Below are 18,397 nucleotides of genomic sequence, written 5' to 3'. Positions count from 1 at the left end.
AGTAGGTGTGGAAAGCATATTTTCTCCTGCGTGGAGAATCTAGAACTGGCTATCAGTCTTCAAAAATAAGGGGTTGCCCATTTAAGACAGAAATAAGGCATTTTTTTTTTCTCATTGAGTTGTAAGTCTTTGGAACTCTCTTTCGTGAAGAGTGATGGAAGCAGAATGGTTGAATATTTTTAAGAACAGAGGTAGAGAGATTCTTAAGCAATGGGGTGAAAGTTTACCGCAGTTAGATGTGATTGCAATAACAGTCAGATCAACCATAATTTTATAAATTGCTGGAGCAGGCTCAAGGGGTTGAGTGGTCCACACCTACTCATAATAGTATGTTTGTATGTACAGACTAGTGGTGCAGTAAAATACCCTGAAAATGTTTTGCTTTATTGCATCAGATCTAAATGAGTTTTTAATTGAGTACTAAGCCATAATTACTTCTTGGGAAATTAGCTGGGCATAAAAGAACTAATTTTATGTACGTGGATTAATTTCTTCAGATAAATGTCCCAAAATATAATGGCCTATGAATTTGTTTGCACCATTTTTCCAAAATAGCATTGGCATTGGCATTTGCAATCTCAAAAATACTCTTTGGGAAAAAAAAGAGGCAAAATTTGTTAGCACCACATCCAGTAATACTGCACTAGGGACCTCCCTAGTGTAAAACTTACTCCATTTCATAAACAGTAGGTGTTATGGGTTGAATTCCCCATGTTGGACATTCCTCTTCTCACAGCCCTGATATCATGAGGTAGTGCTTGAAGGATCACATCACAATACAACAACCATGCTTTCAGCTACCGAAGAGTATTCGCAGGGCATGAATGATGAAGATTAGTGGAGATGTTGATAGTGTGAAGGATAGACTTAGGCTACAGGGTGATATTGATGTGTTGATGAAACAGGCTGAGATTTGGCAGATGGTGTTTAATCCTGAGAAATATGAGGTGAATGCATTTGGAGAGTACTAATGAGGCTAGGACATACACCATGAATGGTAAGGGCCTAGGGAGTACTGAGGAACAAAGGTACCTTGGTTTACAAGTCTAAAGATCATTGATCGTGCTGGAGTAGGTAGATTACATGGTTTAGAAGGCATATGGGTTACTGACCCTCTTTAGTCAGTGCATTGAATACACAAACAGCGAGGTTTTGCTCCAACTTTAAAACATCGGTCAGACCTCAGCTGGGGTACTGCATGCAGTTCTGGTCACCACAGTATAGGAAAGATGTGATAGTGCTGTAAAGGGTGCAGAGGAGATTCACCAAGATATTGGCTTGGGTGGAGTGTTTTAGTTATGAGGAGAAAGTGGAGAGGCTAGGTCTGTTTTCTGTGGAGCAGAGGAGATTAAGGTATATAAAATTATGAGTGGTATAGATAGGGTAGACTTCAGGAAAATTTTCCCCTTAGAGGTGAATAAAACTAGAGGACATAGATTTAGGGTATGGGGTAAGAGACTTAGAGGGTGTCTTAGGGGGACCTTTTTCACCCAGATAGTGGTGAGTATCTGGAATATACTACCCAAGAGACTGGTGAAAGCAGAGTTGCTGACAGCAGTTAAGAAATGTCAAGTTAAGCACTTAAATTGTTTAGACATAGAGGTCTACGGGCCAAGTTCTGGAAGATGGGATTAAAACGAATGGGTGTACACTGGTTAGCGTGGACATGGTGGGCTAAGTGGCTTGTTTCCATGCTGTATGACTCTATGCATTGATGGGAGGAGTGTAGACCTCCCAGGAGGGCGGCAGGTAGGGGTGGGATGTGCAGAGGAACTTGCATATGCTTCTAAACAACACTGCATGGGAAGCAGCCTCCTTAATTGAAGAAAGGAAGTTGCTGTGGAGGTGTTTTTAAGTGCATGAGGGCCCTCTATGAATACACTTTTGAAAGCCTTGCACTGCAGCTAAATGCTCCTTCCAGGTGTGAATATTTATATAAAATAATAGATTTCCTGCTTTTACTTTAGAGCTTCTCTTGAATTCTGCAAGCAACAGTAAACAGTAAAAAAAAATCATGTGGCACATATCCACAGAGCCAGCCTACAAGAATCCTGAGGCATGGTTTCTAAAAGTGGGTGTGATTCTAACTTTGATTTTAAGAGTAATGCAGCCGCTTGTGTTTCTTTGCTAGACAAAGTGATGGAAAGTATGGACACTGCTGTCAAACTAATAACTTGCTCACCATTTCTGAATTTGAGTTTCACTAGATATACTCCATACCTGGCCTCATCTTTGTCTTAGAACATAGAACACTACAGCGCAGTACAGGCCCTTCAGCCCACATTGTTGTGCTGACATTTTATCCTGCTCTAAGATCTATCTAACCTTTCCCTCCCACATAGCTCCCTATTTTTCTATCATTCATGTGTCTATCTAAGAGTCTCTTAAATGTTCCTAATGTATCTGCCCCCACAACCTCTGCAGGCAGTGCATTCCACGCACCCACCACTCTCTGTGTAAAAAAACTTACCCCTGACATCCCCCTTATACCTTCCTCCAATCACCTTAAAATTATGTCCCCTCGTGTTGGCCATTGTCACCCTGGGAAAAAGTCTCTGACTGTCCACTCGATCTATGCCTCTTATCATCTTGTACACCTCTATCAAGTCTCATCCTCCTTCTCTCCAAAGAGAAAAGCCCTAGCTCACTCAACCTATCCTCATGCAAGCATGGACCAAAAAGCTAAATTCCAGAAGCAAGCTAAGAGTGACTGCTCTAAACATCAAGACGGAATTGTCTGTTTGTGAAATCAAAGGACCCAAGTGAAATAAAGTTGATAGGCTTCAAGGGGAAAATTCTGTCATTTTTGGAGTCAAAGCTTGCAGAAAGTTTATCATCCCAACCCCAGGCCATTACTGTAAGAAATCATTGTGGTAGTGCCCTGTGTCTGGCCATTTTCAGCTGATTTCATCCATGATTTTTTTTCCATCATAAGGTCAGATGGAGATAGTTACACAATGTTCAATTCCATTTACAACTCCTCAGAAAATGAAGCATCACATGCCTACATTCAGCAAGATCTAGGCAACATGTAGGCATGGTCAGATAAGTGGCAAATAACATCCATGCCATGAAAGTGCCAGGCAATGACCAGGTCCAACAACAGGAAGTCTAACCACCTGCCTTTAAGATTCAATGGAATTACCATTGCTGAGTCCCCTGCAACTAACATTCTAAGAAATGCCATTGACCAGCAACTCACTGGACAAGCCACATAAATACGTTTGCAATGAGTTCACTTCTAGCACCCCAGAAATATTTCACCTTTCACAAAGCACTTCAGTATGATGGAATATTCTCCACTTGGCTGAATGAGTGCAACTCGAACAAACGTGAGAAGCTCGACACCATCTGTAACAAAGAAAGCCACTTGATCAGTATCCCATCGACCACTTTAAGTATTAATTCCCTTGACCACTGGTATACGCTGGCTGCAGTGTGTACCATTCACAGAATTCACTGTAGTTACCCAGGCTAATCTGACAGAACCTCCCAAAGCTGTGATTCTTGCCACCAAGAAGGTCAAAGACACCAGATGATTTTCAGGTTCCCTTCCAAGTTGCACACTATTCTGACTTGGAACTATGTTATCACTTCTTTGTTGTTGCAGGGTCTAAAATCCTGGAACTTCCTCTCCAACAGCATTGTGGGAGTAGCTTTACAAAGACTGCAATGGTTGAAGAAAGTGGCTTACCAAGGAAAATTATAGATGGACAATAAATGCAGACATTGTCAGCAACACTCAAATCCTGATCAATGAATATATAGATGAAAAATCAAGTAATAGACAAGCACACATTGGAAACCTATTTATGATAAATTGATTTTTGAATGTGCATCTTGAAGAAGGTTCAGAGGCATCACAGGAAGTTGTATTGAAGTGATGGCTAGCTTTGGAGGATGGGCAACAGAGGACAGAGCATTGAATATGCCCTTGTTTAGTGTGGGAGTGATAGAGGTGTTGATAGGTGTTATCAGTGGTTAGAGATGGCTAGGACACATGATTGGGCTGGGACTGGGTTGGTCTCATGATTGGATTGGGGCCTGGATTTGATTTTGTGGTCATACATATGGTCAGAGTGCCAAATATCATTGGCAATCAATGAATGGTATGTGAGAACAAACATCAAGCAAATACTTATGAGAAACTTAATGTGAAAAATCGGCATCTCTGTCTCTACTGCAGCCAATTAGGTAAGAGTGATCCCCTTTTAATTAACACCAGAGTAGGTATCAACTTTTCAGCTAAGGCGTGCTTTGGCGTATAGCCTGGCAATACTTGCACAGAAGACTAAGGAACATATTTTTGTAAGTGCACAAGGGAGAATAAATGTATTTGCATAATGCATAAAAACTTCATTCTACCTTGTTTTAAGCCCTGCCTTATTTTGTACCCTTTAATTTTAGATAAAATAAATCTTTTGTGAAGCAGAACTATATTTTCCAAAAATTACAGTAGGAAATCCTTTATAGAAGGCATTATATTTTGGAATGACATTTTCATGATCTACAGAACAAATTATACTTGTAAAATAACATAGAAAATAATAGTTAAATAATTTGTTTTCTTTGTGATTACTTGTAGATATTTTTAATGTTAAACAAGAAACTAAATGAACTCAAAGAGAGCCAGCAATCAATATCTGAAAATCTGGAGAATGAAAAAAAAGATTTGCAAAATGAGTTGACTAATGATCAGGTGAGATTGTGTGCTGGACTTCATATGAATGCCAGTTACCAAGTGCTCAGCAGATGGCATCATTATATGAATAATGTTTGCTTGTAAGAAATAGACTAGGTGAATACTGAAAAAACATTAATTTCTTCTGTATGGAGCAGTTTTTTTAGTTATCAATTTCACCTTCTAAGATAAATGCAAAGATAATGCTGAAAATTAAATGATCTGTATTTAACTTAGAATGAGCAAGGAACACTAGAGTCATTTTATAAGTATATATCTAGTCACATATATGTTTCTTGACATACCTTAATGTTGAACCTATCTTTTTTTGAATGTGATACAAGGTACCATATTGATTTCATTTACTATGTATTGAGCAAGAAAAACTGAGTGGTCAACAAATAGTGTATAATTGACCATTGGAGTGATAATGTTCTACACCTGAATATTAGATTACAGAAGTTACTTCAACGTATTTAACATGTACATTTGTGGGCTCTGTTTGCTCAGGTAATTGCTCTGGTGGAAATGTGGAAGATTAGAATAGTTTGGCAAGTATTAATGAGCAAAGGTTTAGATGTACCAAAATTTACACAGCATTTTTACATTCTTAGAATATCCCAACATCCTTCACAGCCAACAAATTACTTTTATAATGTAATCACCACAGGTAAGTTCACAAAAATAGGAGCAATTTTATGCACTGGATTGTTCCACGATGAGCAGCAAGATTAGTGTCCAGTTAATTTGATGTCTAGGGTGTTGGTTGAAGAATAACTGTTAGCCTAGTTACCTGAAGACACTTCTGTTCTTCAAACAGTGCCAAAGAATCTTTGATTCACCCATGAATGGCAAAGTCAGACTCAGTCTTCATTTAAAGTCTCTTTGGGAAGCCAGAATGTCTGACAGTGTAGCACTTCCTCAGTGCTGCACTGAATTGTTGGTCTAGATTTAATCTTTAAAGCTGTGGTCTACATTTCCTTGCAAAAGGAGCATTGTATGAGGAATGGCATTATCTTGTGCTTGACTGATGCAGAATTGATCAGAAATGCAACTTGTTTCACACCATGTGGTGCCCCATGGAATTCTGGAGTGATGCAAAATGCATTGTAATGATCACCAACACCTATCACTTGGGAAAATTTTGATTTTCATTTGCATAATGTTGAATAAAACAGCATCATTCAATTCAATTTCTAGTCAATAATCCTTTGTCCTTGTTTATTTGAAAAATACTTTGCAGCCTCCTTTAATACCTTTCCAAGACAATTGGTATAACAATCTTTCATATCATCTGGGAGTTTTCTATTCAATAATTTGCAGGTCATACAACTCATTAACTTCTTGTCTGTGATTGGATTATTTGTTGTTTGTATTGGATTTTTGTCTTCAATTCATGTAAAGCTTCTAATCAAGATATTCTCTGTATAGATGCTGAATGTCCTCCTATGTGAACATCCCGTCTTTGATTTTAGATTTCTAGTGTTTTCAGTTTCATTTTCCTTTTAATTGTTACTAAGAAAATATTTTAAAATCAAGGAAGTCTCATGATCAGGAACATAGATAATGGTGAGAGAGGGCAGGTTGTAGTTGAAAAGGACAGATGGTGACTGGGGAGCAGTGAGTGGTAGATGGGGGCATGTTATGTTCAGAAGTCAGAGGGGAGATCACAAGGATTGTGAAGGAAAGAGAATTTGCAGATCATGATGCTGAATGCAAGTGAAGAGTCATAGAGTCGTAGAATTACACAGCACAGAAACAGGCCCTTCGGCCCACACTGCTCATGTTGACCATCAAGTAGCCATCTATACTAATCCCATCTTCCAGCACATGGTCTGTAGCCTACAATGCCTTTGTGATTCAAGTGCTCATCCAGATACTTCTTAAATGTTGTAACTCTCTAGCACTGTATTCCAAACACAATCTGGGTGAAAAAAATCTTTCTTATATCACCTCTAAACCTCTTATTCCTTCTGTTGAACCTATGCCCTCTGGTTACAGACACTTCTGATATGGGGAAAAGTTGAATTCTCCCACTTTAGGTAATCCCCACCCTCCTTCCCCACAACCCACCTCCCCCACCACCACCATGCTTCTTCTCTTCTTCCCTTTCCTAGCCCTTTTTTTTCCTCTCACTTCTTACCTTTTACTCATTCCCCGGTAGATCTGTTCTCCCCTCCCCTGCATCTGCCTATCTCTATCTCTTACCTGCATCTACTTATCACCTCCCTGTGCCCACCCCGCCTCCCCTCTTCTGTCCATGTATCACTGCTCTGCTTTTCTCTCCGATATATTGGGCTTCCGCTTTTCCTATCTTCAGTCCTGAAAAAGTATCCTGACCCGAAACATTGACCGCCTGCTTTTCTCCACGGATGTTGCCTGGCCTGCTGAGTTCCTCCAGCATCATCATGTTTTTCATCTAGATTTCAACATCTGCAGTCCTTTGTTTCTCTCTCTTTACTGCTGTCTATCCTACGATGCCCCTCATAATTTTGTATATCTCTATCACGTCCCCTCTCAGCCTTCTTCGTTCCAAGGAAAACAAACCAGCCTATCCAGTCTTCCCTCATAATTGGAAAGCTCCACCCCAGGCAACATCCTGGGGAATCTCCTCTGCACCCTCTCCAAAGTAATCACATCCTTTATATACTGCGTTGACCAAAATTGCACACAGTATTCCAGATGTGGCCTCCAGAGTATTTTACATAGCTATACCATAACTTGTTTTTATATTCAGTGCCCTGGCTAATGAAGGCCAGCATCCTGTATGCATTGTTTCTATCCCTATCTACCTCTGCTGCCACCTTCAGGGGTCTTTGGACTTGTTCACCAAGGTCCCTCTTCTTCAGTACACTTTAGGGCCCTACCATTCATTTGCATATGTCTGACCCATATTAGACCTCCCAAAATGCACTACTTTACACTCATCAGAATTAAATCCCATCTGCCTTTGCTCTGCCCAATTTACCATCTGATTAATATCTTTCTCTAGTCTAAAACTATACTCCTTACCATCTGCAACCCCATCAACTTTGTTAAGACTGGGAATCTTCTGAACCTTTTAGTCCGCAAGACGGGCTTAAGTACAAATCTGGCCCTTCTCACCTCCCTTTACTTACTGGGATTTGATAGGCCCAGAAAACCTGCTTAAATGGATTAAAAACAGAACTTAGAGGCATCCTTAAAACCTGCTTCTTTAGTGCAAGTTGTCACACCTTCCCAACGACTCCCCCCCCCCCCCACCCCCTTTAAAAATGAATTCGGCAGATTCAAGCAGTTTTGGGGTCAGGTGTGAAAGTTTTTAATTTCAAACCTTTCGACCATCCCAAATTTACGTGCTAAGTTGTTAAATTTAACCCTGAAGTGTCTTTTAAGCATTTTCTATTTCTGTCACCTTAAATAAAATAATAAAATAGGATTGTTTTAAAGCAGTTAATTGCTTTTGCTTCAACTGCTTTTGAGTTCCTCCATTTCACACCTATTAGTTTATAGGGGAAGAAGTCCTATTGTAAATCGTATGTGGTCTCACTTTAGATTTGATGATTTTAAGGCCATCTGCTTTTATTTTTACTGCTTGTCATTAGTCTGCTGAACTTACACTACTTATATCCTTTTGTTTGCTAAGATATGAATTCTTTCTCTGTATCCTTTACACCAACAAATCAGGTCGTCAATCTTCTCCGTGTAACGTAGGACTAAACCCTATGCTTCCTTGTGCGAAAAAAAATGGAATCAACTTGTATTTTTAGAGCACCTTTTGCAGGACAGCTATGGAACAATTTTCATCCCAAATGTTACAAGGAAATTATTTTGTCAAATGATCAAAAACATGATCAAAGGGAAGAAGTTTGTTTAAAGAGAAAGAGGAGATAGGCAGAGAGTTTAGAAGAAAATTCCAGTGTTTATGGCATTGTCGCCTAAGGGCATGACTGACAATTGTGAAATGATTAAATACAGGAGTGACCAAGAGTCAGAATTGCAGAAGCTGGATGGAGCTGTATCTCGGACTTTGATGTTTCTAATACTGGATTTTAAAATCCTCCACCTATCAAAGAAGGATGCTGTGTGGTTTATCATATGGTTATATTAATGCTGATAATTTTGTTACTTTATTGCAGAAAGAGTATTTGGACAGCTTCAATCTGCTTAACTACACCCTCAGGCAAATTGAGACACTACAGAAAAATATTCTTCAAAAGCAAGTCTTAAGAACTGCATTATTAAAAGATATTGAAAAATACAAAAAAAGTATTGAAGATTTAGAGTAAGTTTGTAAAATTATCTAATGCTGATTAATTCTTGTATAATTGTTATGTTATTTATACATGTTTCAATTTGTCACTGTCCAAGGGAAATTGTTGTTTGTTATCAACTAATAGCAAAAGCAGTGTTTTTAAGTATTATCAATATATTAATTAAATTGTGATCTGTTTTAATATTTGACACACCTTACCATGAATATTCACTCAAAAATTCTTGATTCTAAACATAAAAGAATGTAGCCTTGATTAATTCTTGTAACTATAATTTTATATACAGAGCTAAATAATCCAGCAGATGTCTGTCTCTGGAACACTATGGATCACTGTTCTACAATCATCAATACATTCTCTGCTTCCAATGACACCTTCATTCACAACTCCAGGAGGTGCATCAGTTGCCCTTTTACCCCCTCCCTTTTCAGATTTTTCATAGTTATTTCAATTTAATACATTTTATTCATATGTTGATATGGTCTCCATTACATTGCAGAAATCAAATGCAGATAGAGTGACTGCTTTCCAGATTCCTCGATTCAGTCCACAAGTATGACCCATACATCTAGTTGAGTGTCACTTAAATTCTCTGTTGTATTCCTACTCTGACCTTTCTGTCCTCAGTATCCTGTACTATTTGAATGAAGCTCAACATAGCCTAACCATATTACAACCTTCCAGGTTCAACATTGTTTAACAATTTCAGATAGTGACAGACTGTCATTCAAATTATCCTCCTTGCTTCTTTACTTGTCCCATACCATCCTTATTCATTCTTGTCATGTAATATCACCTGCATTTTATTCTGTCACAAATCATTTTTTTGGTCTTCCCCTTAATGAAGGAAAGTGATGCTGAGGTAAAAGTATCTGCCATGATTTATTGAATGGCAGAGCAGGCATGAGGGGCAGATAGCCCATTCCTGCTTTTATTTCTATGTTATTTCAATGTATCATAAAACTTGTTTATCTCTAACTTTTAACAGCTCTGAAGAAAGATCATTGACATTAACTTTGTTTCAGGTGCTACCTGAACTGCTAATCATGTCTACTATTTTCTGTTTCTATTTCAGATGCATGTTTTCATATTTTGCTTGACCCAATGTGATGATGACATTGCATGGAAGCTTCATGTTTGTTTGTTTTTTGGTATTTATGATCTTTTGTGACATGTTGTGCCTTAACAGATAAGGTGACGTATAATGAAAAGATACAATTAATGTTCCATTTTTTACTACCTCCTTCTGCAAGGCAAAACACAGGTGAAGGCTGGATTCTGATGTATTCTGGCATGGGCTGCTCCATTATCAGAGGTTTGTGTCTAAATCTGGTGGTATAGGGTCATTAGCAAACAGCTTATTCCTTGGAAGAACAGACAAGTCATCAGAGCAGACAGAGGCTGGTTAGGTAACATGGGAGGGCTTATAGACTCAAATGCATTTACTTTAATGTAAGAATCCTCATGGGTAAGTCAAATGAGCTTAGAGCATGGATCAGCACGTGAAATTTTGATGTTATTGCAATCAAGGAAGTGAAATCTGTAGGTTTCCTTCAGGTGCTCTGGTTTCCTTCCACATTCAAAGATGTGCTTTTTGGTTAATTGGCTACTGTAAACTGTCCCTCAGTGTTAAGTATGTGGAGAAAGAATCAAAGGGGGATGTTGGTGGGCATGTGTGAGAAAGTAAATTGCAGGGCTACGGGGGAACTATAATATGGGGGTATTGGATTAATGGGTTTGATCTGTTTAGAGCTGGCATGTACTCAGTGGACTGAATAGCCTCCTGTGTCATAATAACTATCTCACAGCTTGATGAAGATAGAAACATAGGAGATATGCCAGGTCTAATAGAAATGACCTACTTTGAATAACAGACTTCTTAACATAGAACAATACAACACAGGAACTGGCCCTTTGGCCCACAATGTCTGTGCCAACCATAATGCCAAGTTAAACTAATCCCATCTGCCTACACATGATCATATCCCATCATTCCCTGCATGTTCATGTGCCTGTCTAGATGATGAATTGAAGTCCTTCCAAGGAATAAGCTGTTTGCTAATGACCTTATACCTCCAGATTTAGACACACACCTCTGATAATGCAGCAGTCCATGCCAGATTACATCATAATCCATTTTTCATTTGTAGTCTGCCTTGCAGAAGGAGGTGGTATAAAATGTAACATTAATATTAAATGCTACTATTCTGTCTGCTTCCATCACCAACCTAGCAGCACGTTCCAGCACTAACCACTCTCTGTTTAAACAGTAACATGCCTTACACATCTTCTTTAAACTTTCCCACTCTTACTTTAAAGCTATGCCCTCCAGTATTTGACATTTCTACCCTGGGAGAAAGACTTTAACTACCTACCCTATCTATGCCCCTCATAATTTTATAAACTTCCTGCAGGTCTCTCCTCAGCCTCCAATGCTCCAGAGAAAACAGTCCAAGTTTGTCCAGCCTCTCCTTACAGCTAATACTCTCTAATCCAGGCAGCATCCTGAAGAACCTCTTCTGTACCCTCTCCAAAGCCTCCACATCCTTCCTGTAATGGGACGAGCAGATCTGCATGCTACACTCCAAATGTGGCCAAATCAAAGTTTTATACAGTTGCAACATAACTTCCTGATTCTTGAACTCATTGCCTCGACTAATAAAGGCAAGCTCCCCATGCACCTTCTTTACCATCCCATCAACTTGTTTTTCCACTTTCAAGGAACTATGGACTTGGACTCCAAGATCCCTTTGTACATCAATGCTGCTGGGGTTCTGCCATTTACTGTACCCTTTGTCCTTGCATTTGACTTCCTAGAGTGCGACATCTCACACTCACCTGGATTAAATTGCATTTGCTATTTTTCCTCCTATATCTGCAACTGATCTATATCCTGCTGACCTTTGGTGACCTTCTTCACTATCCACAACTCCACCGGTTTTTGTGTCACCTGCCGATTTACCAATCAGCCCATCTATATTTTCATGCAGGTCATTTACATATATCACAAACAACAGAGATCCCAGCATTGATTCCTGTGAAATACCATTAGTCATAGACCTCCAGTCAGAATAACACCTTTTCACCACTACCCTTGGTCTTCATTGGCCCAGCCAATTTTGAATCCAATCTAGTAGTCATCATGGATCCCATGCATCTTAATCTTCTGGATCAACCTACCATGAGGAATCTTGTCAAATGCTCACTAAAATCTGTGTCGACCTCATCCACTGCCCTACCCTCATCTTCAACAACTCTTCAAAAGACTCAATCAAGTTTGTAAGATATGATCTGCTCCACACAAAGCCATGCTGATTATCCCTAATATTGTTCCAAATGTGAGTGAATCCTATCCCCGAGAAACATTTCCAATAGCTTTCTGAGGCTCACTGGCCTATACCTTCCTGGATTATCCCTACTGTTCTTCTTAAACAAAGGAACAACTTTGGCTACTCTCCGATTCTCTGGGACTTCACTTATGGCTAGAGAGGATACAAAGATTTTTGGCAAGGTTTGATACTTCTTAAAAAGATGAACAACAAAAAAAGTTAAATACAAATTGGAAATCTAGACCTAAATTCCTCGGAGAGCCCCTGAAATGAATGTGGTGTATGTTATATTGGTTGGTATCACTTTAAGGATTGTATCATTTGGCCAACTGGTCTCACTTTGTTGGTACAACATTGTTTAGAATGGAACTGCCAAAGATTTAGCCTGCCATTGTGGAGAAAGCCACAGCAAGTAGAATATTATCTTGAAACTGTTATCTTTTCTTTTGCATTTAATGAAATACTCCCTTCTAAGTTTGATATACTGAATCTTAGAGTTACTGAGACATAGCCTGTTTCCAATTTGGAAATTCACCTTTATGGAATTCTTAAATCACTACCCAAAACTTTGGAATAAAATTTGCTTTTACAGAATTTTTGTGGGGGAAAAAATAAACACAAAATACAAAAGCAACAATAAATTTTGTCACTTTTTATTTATAGTCACTCAATACTGTGGGGCAATAAGATTTGAATATAACGTCACCGTGTTCATTAGGTTGGCAGTCACAGCTCAATCCCTCTTTTGCCACGCCCTCTCCTGTCCGAGGACATTTGAATAGACATCTCAGAGTGCAGCGCTATTGTGCTCTTCATCTGCAAGGCATTTCCTCTGACGCACTGCATTGTGGGGAGCTGCAGTGGCCATGGCGAGCTCCTTAATGTGTTCCCTCAGCCTTTACTCCACTTCCACTTACTCACCGCACTTTAACCCGTTACCTCCATGAACTCCTAAACCGCCTTTTTTCCATGAACCTCGATTCACAAATCCCATCCCTTTCCCTGATATCCCAATTTCCTAAACTCTTTCCTCATCCATGAGCCTTGCTCAGCAGAGAAAATGCCTCACATATGAAGAACATGGCAGTCTGAGACATCTGTTCACAAGTCCTTGGACTGGAGAGGGCATGGCAAAGGAGAGTCTCAGCTGTGTCTGCCAACCCAATCGATGCAGTGACGTCATATCCAAATCTTATGGCCCCACAGTATTGAATGACTAAAAATAAAAATTGATAAAACTTGTTTCTTTCAAATGAGCCTTGTCCATCCCTCGAGTCTAATGTTGGCCTCAGCTGTTAAATAATGGCGGTGGGTTAATTTTGTCATCACTGATAAAATTGCTTAATGTGAGAGAAAAACATCTGTAGGAATTCATCTTGCTTAAAACATGCGATTCAATGGGGAAAGGGGATTTGTGTTACAGAAAATTGCAATATGGACTGTTTTCTAGGAATGCAACCCCTCTGTAATGTGGTGGACGCCTGTATAGAGCTATGTGTGTTTGCCTTGATGTACTGCTGCCACATACACACAAGGTCACGTTGTAGCAACTTTTTATTAATCTGTCATCACCATCAGAATGATGGTTTTACACTACAAATAACATTTGGTTCTTCTAGCTGTTCTCGCTAGGTAAATGAAAAAAAATTACAACTCTTTTTCATGTGAAGATAGTGTTACTTTAAGTATAAATAAGAATATCATGATATAAGTAACTTTATACATTTCATCTTTAAACAAGATCCATTGTGTAATATTGCACACAATTCAAAAGACAATGACGAGACCATTTAATCAAATCTTGCTGAAGTGCACTATAATGAAAGTGTATTTCTCAGGTTCCAATTGCTATAATGTATATCGTAACAGGACTTGATATTACTTAGGGAAAACCTTTACATTTTAAAATAAATGGTGATTAATTTTTTTGTTCATGGAAGTGAGGAATGTTAACCCTGCAAAATGAAACTCCTTTCCATTTTAGGCACTTAGATTCAGCACCAAGTACTACTTGGCGAGATAAAAGACAGATTAGATCCAGATTGCTAAGTGATCTTACTCAATATTTTCCCAAAAATTTTGGAATATTAAAATTACAGGAAGCACAACATTCTTTTGTTTATTTTATTAACTTACAAAAATATAATGGGATTGGTTTTGGCAACAGTATTCTGTTAAGCCAAACCTTTGGTAGATAAATTAGTTTTCACTGGTGGTGCCAAAGAGAATAGTGAACTGGGAAACTCTTTTTTACCACATACTGTATCTGATTTTCTTTACTGATTTGCAATGGTTGTTTCACACTATTAGCAAATACCAATTTTATTCTCCTTATGTTTCATGTTATTTTATACTTACTTTATGTGTTTGTCTCTTTTGTCCATACTGTTCAACAATTGTGTGTAACTTTGTTGGAATCTATAAAGTATAAACAGAATATCATCAGAAGAGTCTTTAAAGGCATTTAGGCTATAATGTTCCACTTTAGAATCTGAAATAAATGTCTGCAAAGGTTTTGATTTCCTATATCATTATTGTTTCAGTCTTATTTATGTTAATATATCTATTTCTTCAAGGCCAGTTCGAGATCTGGTAGAGTTCAAGCACAACAATGCGACAAACCTCATCACCAATCTTAAGTCTGAACTTGCAATAGCTAAAAAAAGGTGGGCACTTATGGAGGAAAAGGACTGGAAGTTGCTTCAGGAAAGAAGAGAGGAACGAAAAGAAGTAAGAGTAAGTACAGATGATTGAGTTAAATCAATTGTCAGTTGTTCCATTTGTGTTAAGTACTGTGTTGTTTTTATGTAAAAGTATATTGGAGATGGAAACAATTGTTTTTCTTAAAAAAAAAGAGCTTTTATTTGTAAAGCATTGAATTTTAGTATCAGTTTTAATGTAGGGTTCAATGGTCAGAAAAATCAGAATGTGGTTTGAAATGATAGCATAAACATTATTACACAGGCCTTGTTGCTTTCAGTGATCCTTAATAAATGTGAAAGTTTTTTTATAAAAATGAACTACTATAAAATTATAGAACTATCAGTGTAGGTACATAATTCAAGTGCACTAATACTATTATGCATTTTCTTGTTTCTACTTTGCCTGTGCAAACAAATACAAGAAACCTAGATTATTAGGCTGAATTGTGCTGGAGAATAGAATCGTAAAGTCATTCAGTTTGGAAATAGGACCTTGGCCCATTGTATCTCACTGACCATCAGACACCCATTTATACTAACCTTACCATAATCTAATTTTATTCTCCCCACATTCCCATCAACTCCCTCCAGATTCAACCACTCACCGACGCCCTGTGGGTAATTTACAATTGGCAATTAATCAACCAACTCACATGCCTTTAGGATTTGGGTGGAAACTGGAGCACCCAGAGGAAATCCATGTGGTCGTATTAAAGAATGTGTAAACTCCAGATGGACAGTGCTGGAGATCAGAGTTGAATCCAGGTCACTTTATCCGTAAGGCTGTGGCTGTACTGCTGTGCCGTACATAGCTGGTGGTTTTGCAGAGAACAGCTGGCTATCAGACATTTAAGTTTCCGGATACTTCTGTGCTTGGGTGGTCAAATGCCGAAGTATGAGTTGCCTTGATAGACTGATGCTGGTGCATCTGATTATCTGTTCCATTCCTGGACTAATCATTGAGCCCAGTTCACATCTAGTCTCTTGCTTTATGTCAAGATGGACTGGTGAAAAAGTTGAAAGCAAGTAAGTTCTTGTTATTTTACTTTATTTTAATAATTTTAATCATTTGCCAGTTTTAATGTATCTGATTTTTGAACTTTTTAAAGAATTTTTATTTTTAAAATTATTTAAATCTATTGAATATTGAATTATAGAAAATATATAATACAGGAGGCAATAGGACCTATAATGTCCATGCTAATCAAAAAAAGAGCTATCCAGGTTAATCTCACCTTTCAGCACTGGGCCCACAGTCTTGCACATTATTACTCTTCAAATACACATCCAGTAATAGTTCTTAAATGTTATAATCTATCAATGCATTCTGGAGGTTGGGCCTCAGAATACATTATCTAACACACTAAGTCCACAAAGTTTGTGGATGCCTCTCAGGTATGAGGGATCAGCTTCTTTAGCCCTCTCCATCTGGAAGAGGTAAGTGCGGGTGGATAAGGGCCACAGGCAACATGTCTAGTTGAGGATGATCAGCTAATTATCTCTTTTTAGGTTATCTCTTTCTTCAAATTCTGGACAAAACTATTTTCAATTTTCTACGATGTCACTCTCATCTTTGTAACTTGCCCACAGTGAGGCACCTAATATTAGTTAATTAAATATGCATTGTCAAACAAGCTTCCTTATGGGCTGATGCACTGTAGCTTCATACAGTGATCTTTTAGAGATAAACTAACCCTGTTCAGCATGCCATGGTAATACATATGGTATGTGCATTTTGTTAACTAACTGGTGGAAGGTAGCATTTTGTAGCAACTACAGTTTTGTTTTTGTCTTATTTTGCTATTCTTTGATGGAAATTTGGTAAGTAGAAACAGCTTTTGCCATCGTTTTGAGTGTTTATTCAGGCTTAGTAAAAATCACCTCTTTTAACCACAGTTAACATCTATCTCTCATTGACAGTTAGCAACTGTTTTGCAATATATTAGCAATTAGATTGCATGAGATCACATTTGTACATGAGCTCACAAGAATATAGAGTAGTTCCCTATTTTATCAGGTTGCTAATTTTGGGTAAGCTTTGCAGCAAAGTACTGAAGGTGAAGTTTAAGGAAGATGAACAATCTGAATTGGAATTGGCCCACCCTTATATTCATTCAGGTTGGGAATAATGGGCAGAATTAGACAGTGCAAGCCATGCGTTACTCACTTAAGCCTAAATTATATCTTGTATATCCATAAATCAATTTGCTCCATTGCGATAAAATGTAAGAATTCAACTGGAGGAACTCAGCAGATCAGGCAGCATCTATGGAGGGAAGTGGACAGTCGACATTTTGGGTTGAGACCCTTCATCTGGACTGGAAGAAAGGAGAGATGGCCAGTATAAAGAGGTGGGGGGTAGGGGTGGAGAAGGAACTAGTAGGTGATAGGTGGATGCAGGTGAGGGGGTGATAGACGGATGAAGGTGAGAATGATGTCAGAAGCTGGGAGGCGATAGCTGGAAGTGATAAAGGGCTGAAGATGATGGAATATGATAGGAGGGGACGGTGGAGCATGGAATAAAGGGAGGGAGTGGGGAGGGGAACTGGTGGGAGAAATGTGGGTTATGGACAGATGGAGGGGGGGGAGGGGAAAGACATAGGGATGTTTGCCACTTCGAAGAGCACTTCCACTCCTCCACACCATGCCAGCTGGGATCTCCTGGTGGCCAGCCATTTCAATTCCACTTCACATTCCCACACTGACATGTCTGTCCACGGTCTCCTCCACTGCCAGGTCAAAGCCAAATGAAAATTAGAGGAACCTTGTGTTCCGCTGGGCAGTCTCCAATGTGGCAGCATGAACACTGAATTCTCAAACTTCTAGTAACTGCTCCCCCTTTGTTCCTTTTCCCCTTTTTCTTCTTTTTCTTTCTCCTCCTGATTCAAATGGGCTTCATCACCCAATGTCTTACCCCCCCCCACCCTCTCACTTTCCATCTGCCCATCACAACACTCCCACTGGTTCCCATACCCCCTCCCTCCCTCAATTCCTTGCCCCACCATCCTCTCCTATTAGATTCTATCATCTTCACCCCTTTGTCACTTCCACCTATCACCTACCAGCTTCAGACATCATTCCCGCCCTCATCTGCCTATCACCTCCCTCACCTGGATCTGCCTATCACCTCCCTCACCTGGATCCACCTAGCACCAGTTAGTTCTTGCTCCACCCCATCCCTCCACCTCTTTATACTGGCCATCTCCCCTTTCTTCTGGCTTCCAGTCCAGATGAAGGGTCTTCATCCAAAATGTCGACTGTCTGTTTCTCTCCATAGATGCTGCCTGACCCACTGAATTCCTCCAGCACCTTTAGTGTTCCTCCAGATTCCAGCATCTGCAGTCTCTTGAGTCAACAATTCATATTAAGTTCTTTATATTTTTATTAAGCAAATGTTGCACTTGAATTTCAATTTTTTTGGAGTAAGGTACT

General features: G+C 39.0%; 1 protein-coding gene across 2 annotated transcripts in view; it reads left to right on the top strand.

The window, feature by feature from the left end:
- Positions 1 to 18,397, top strand: part of LOC127574572 (coiled-coil domain-containing protein 178) — a 158,259-nt gene that overhangs the window by 12,758 nt on the left and 127,104 nt on the right. For both annotated transcript variants that reach the window (XM_052023676.1, XM_052023677.1), the window contains exons 3-5: positions 4,586 to 4,699; positions 8,800 to 8,945; positions 14,840 to 14,999. In XM_052023676.1, coding sequence (XP_051879636.1) covers positions 4,586 to 4,699; positions 8,800 to 8,945; positions 14,840 to 14,999 — 420 coding nt within the window. The remainder of the gene's footprint in view (positions 1 to 4,585; positions 4,700 to 8,799; positions 8,946 to 14,839; positions 15,000 to 18,397) is intronic.

Source organism: Pristis pectinata, chromosome 9, assembly GCF_009764475.1.
Source record: "Pristis pectinata isolate sPriPec2 chromosome 9, sPriPec2.1.pri, whole genome shotgun sequence".
NCBI classification, from domain to species: domain Eukaryota; kingdom Metazoa; phylum Chordata; class Chondrichthyes; order Rhinopristiformes; family Pristidae; genus Pristis; species Pristis pectinata.
The sequence above is the reverse complement of the archived record's forward strand: the minus strand, read 5'-3'. Positions and strand labels throughout refer to the sequence as shown.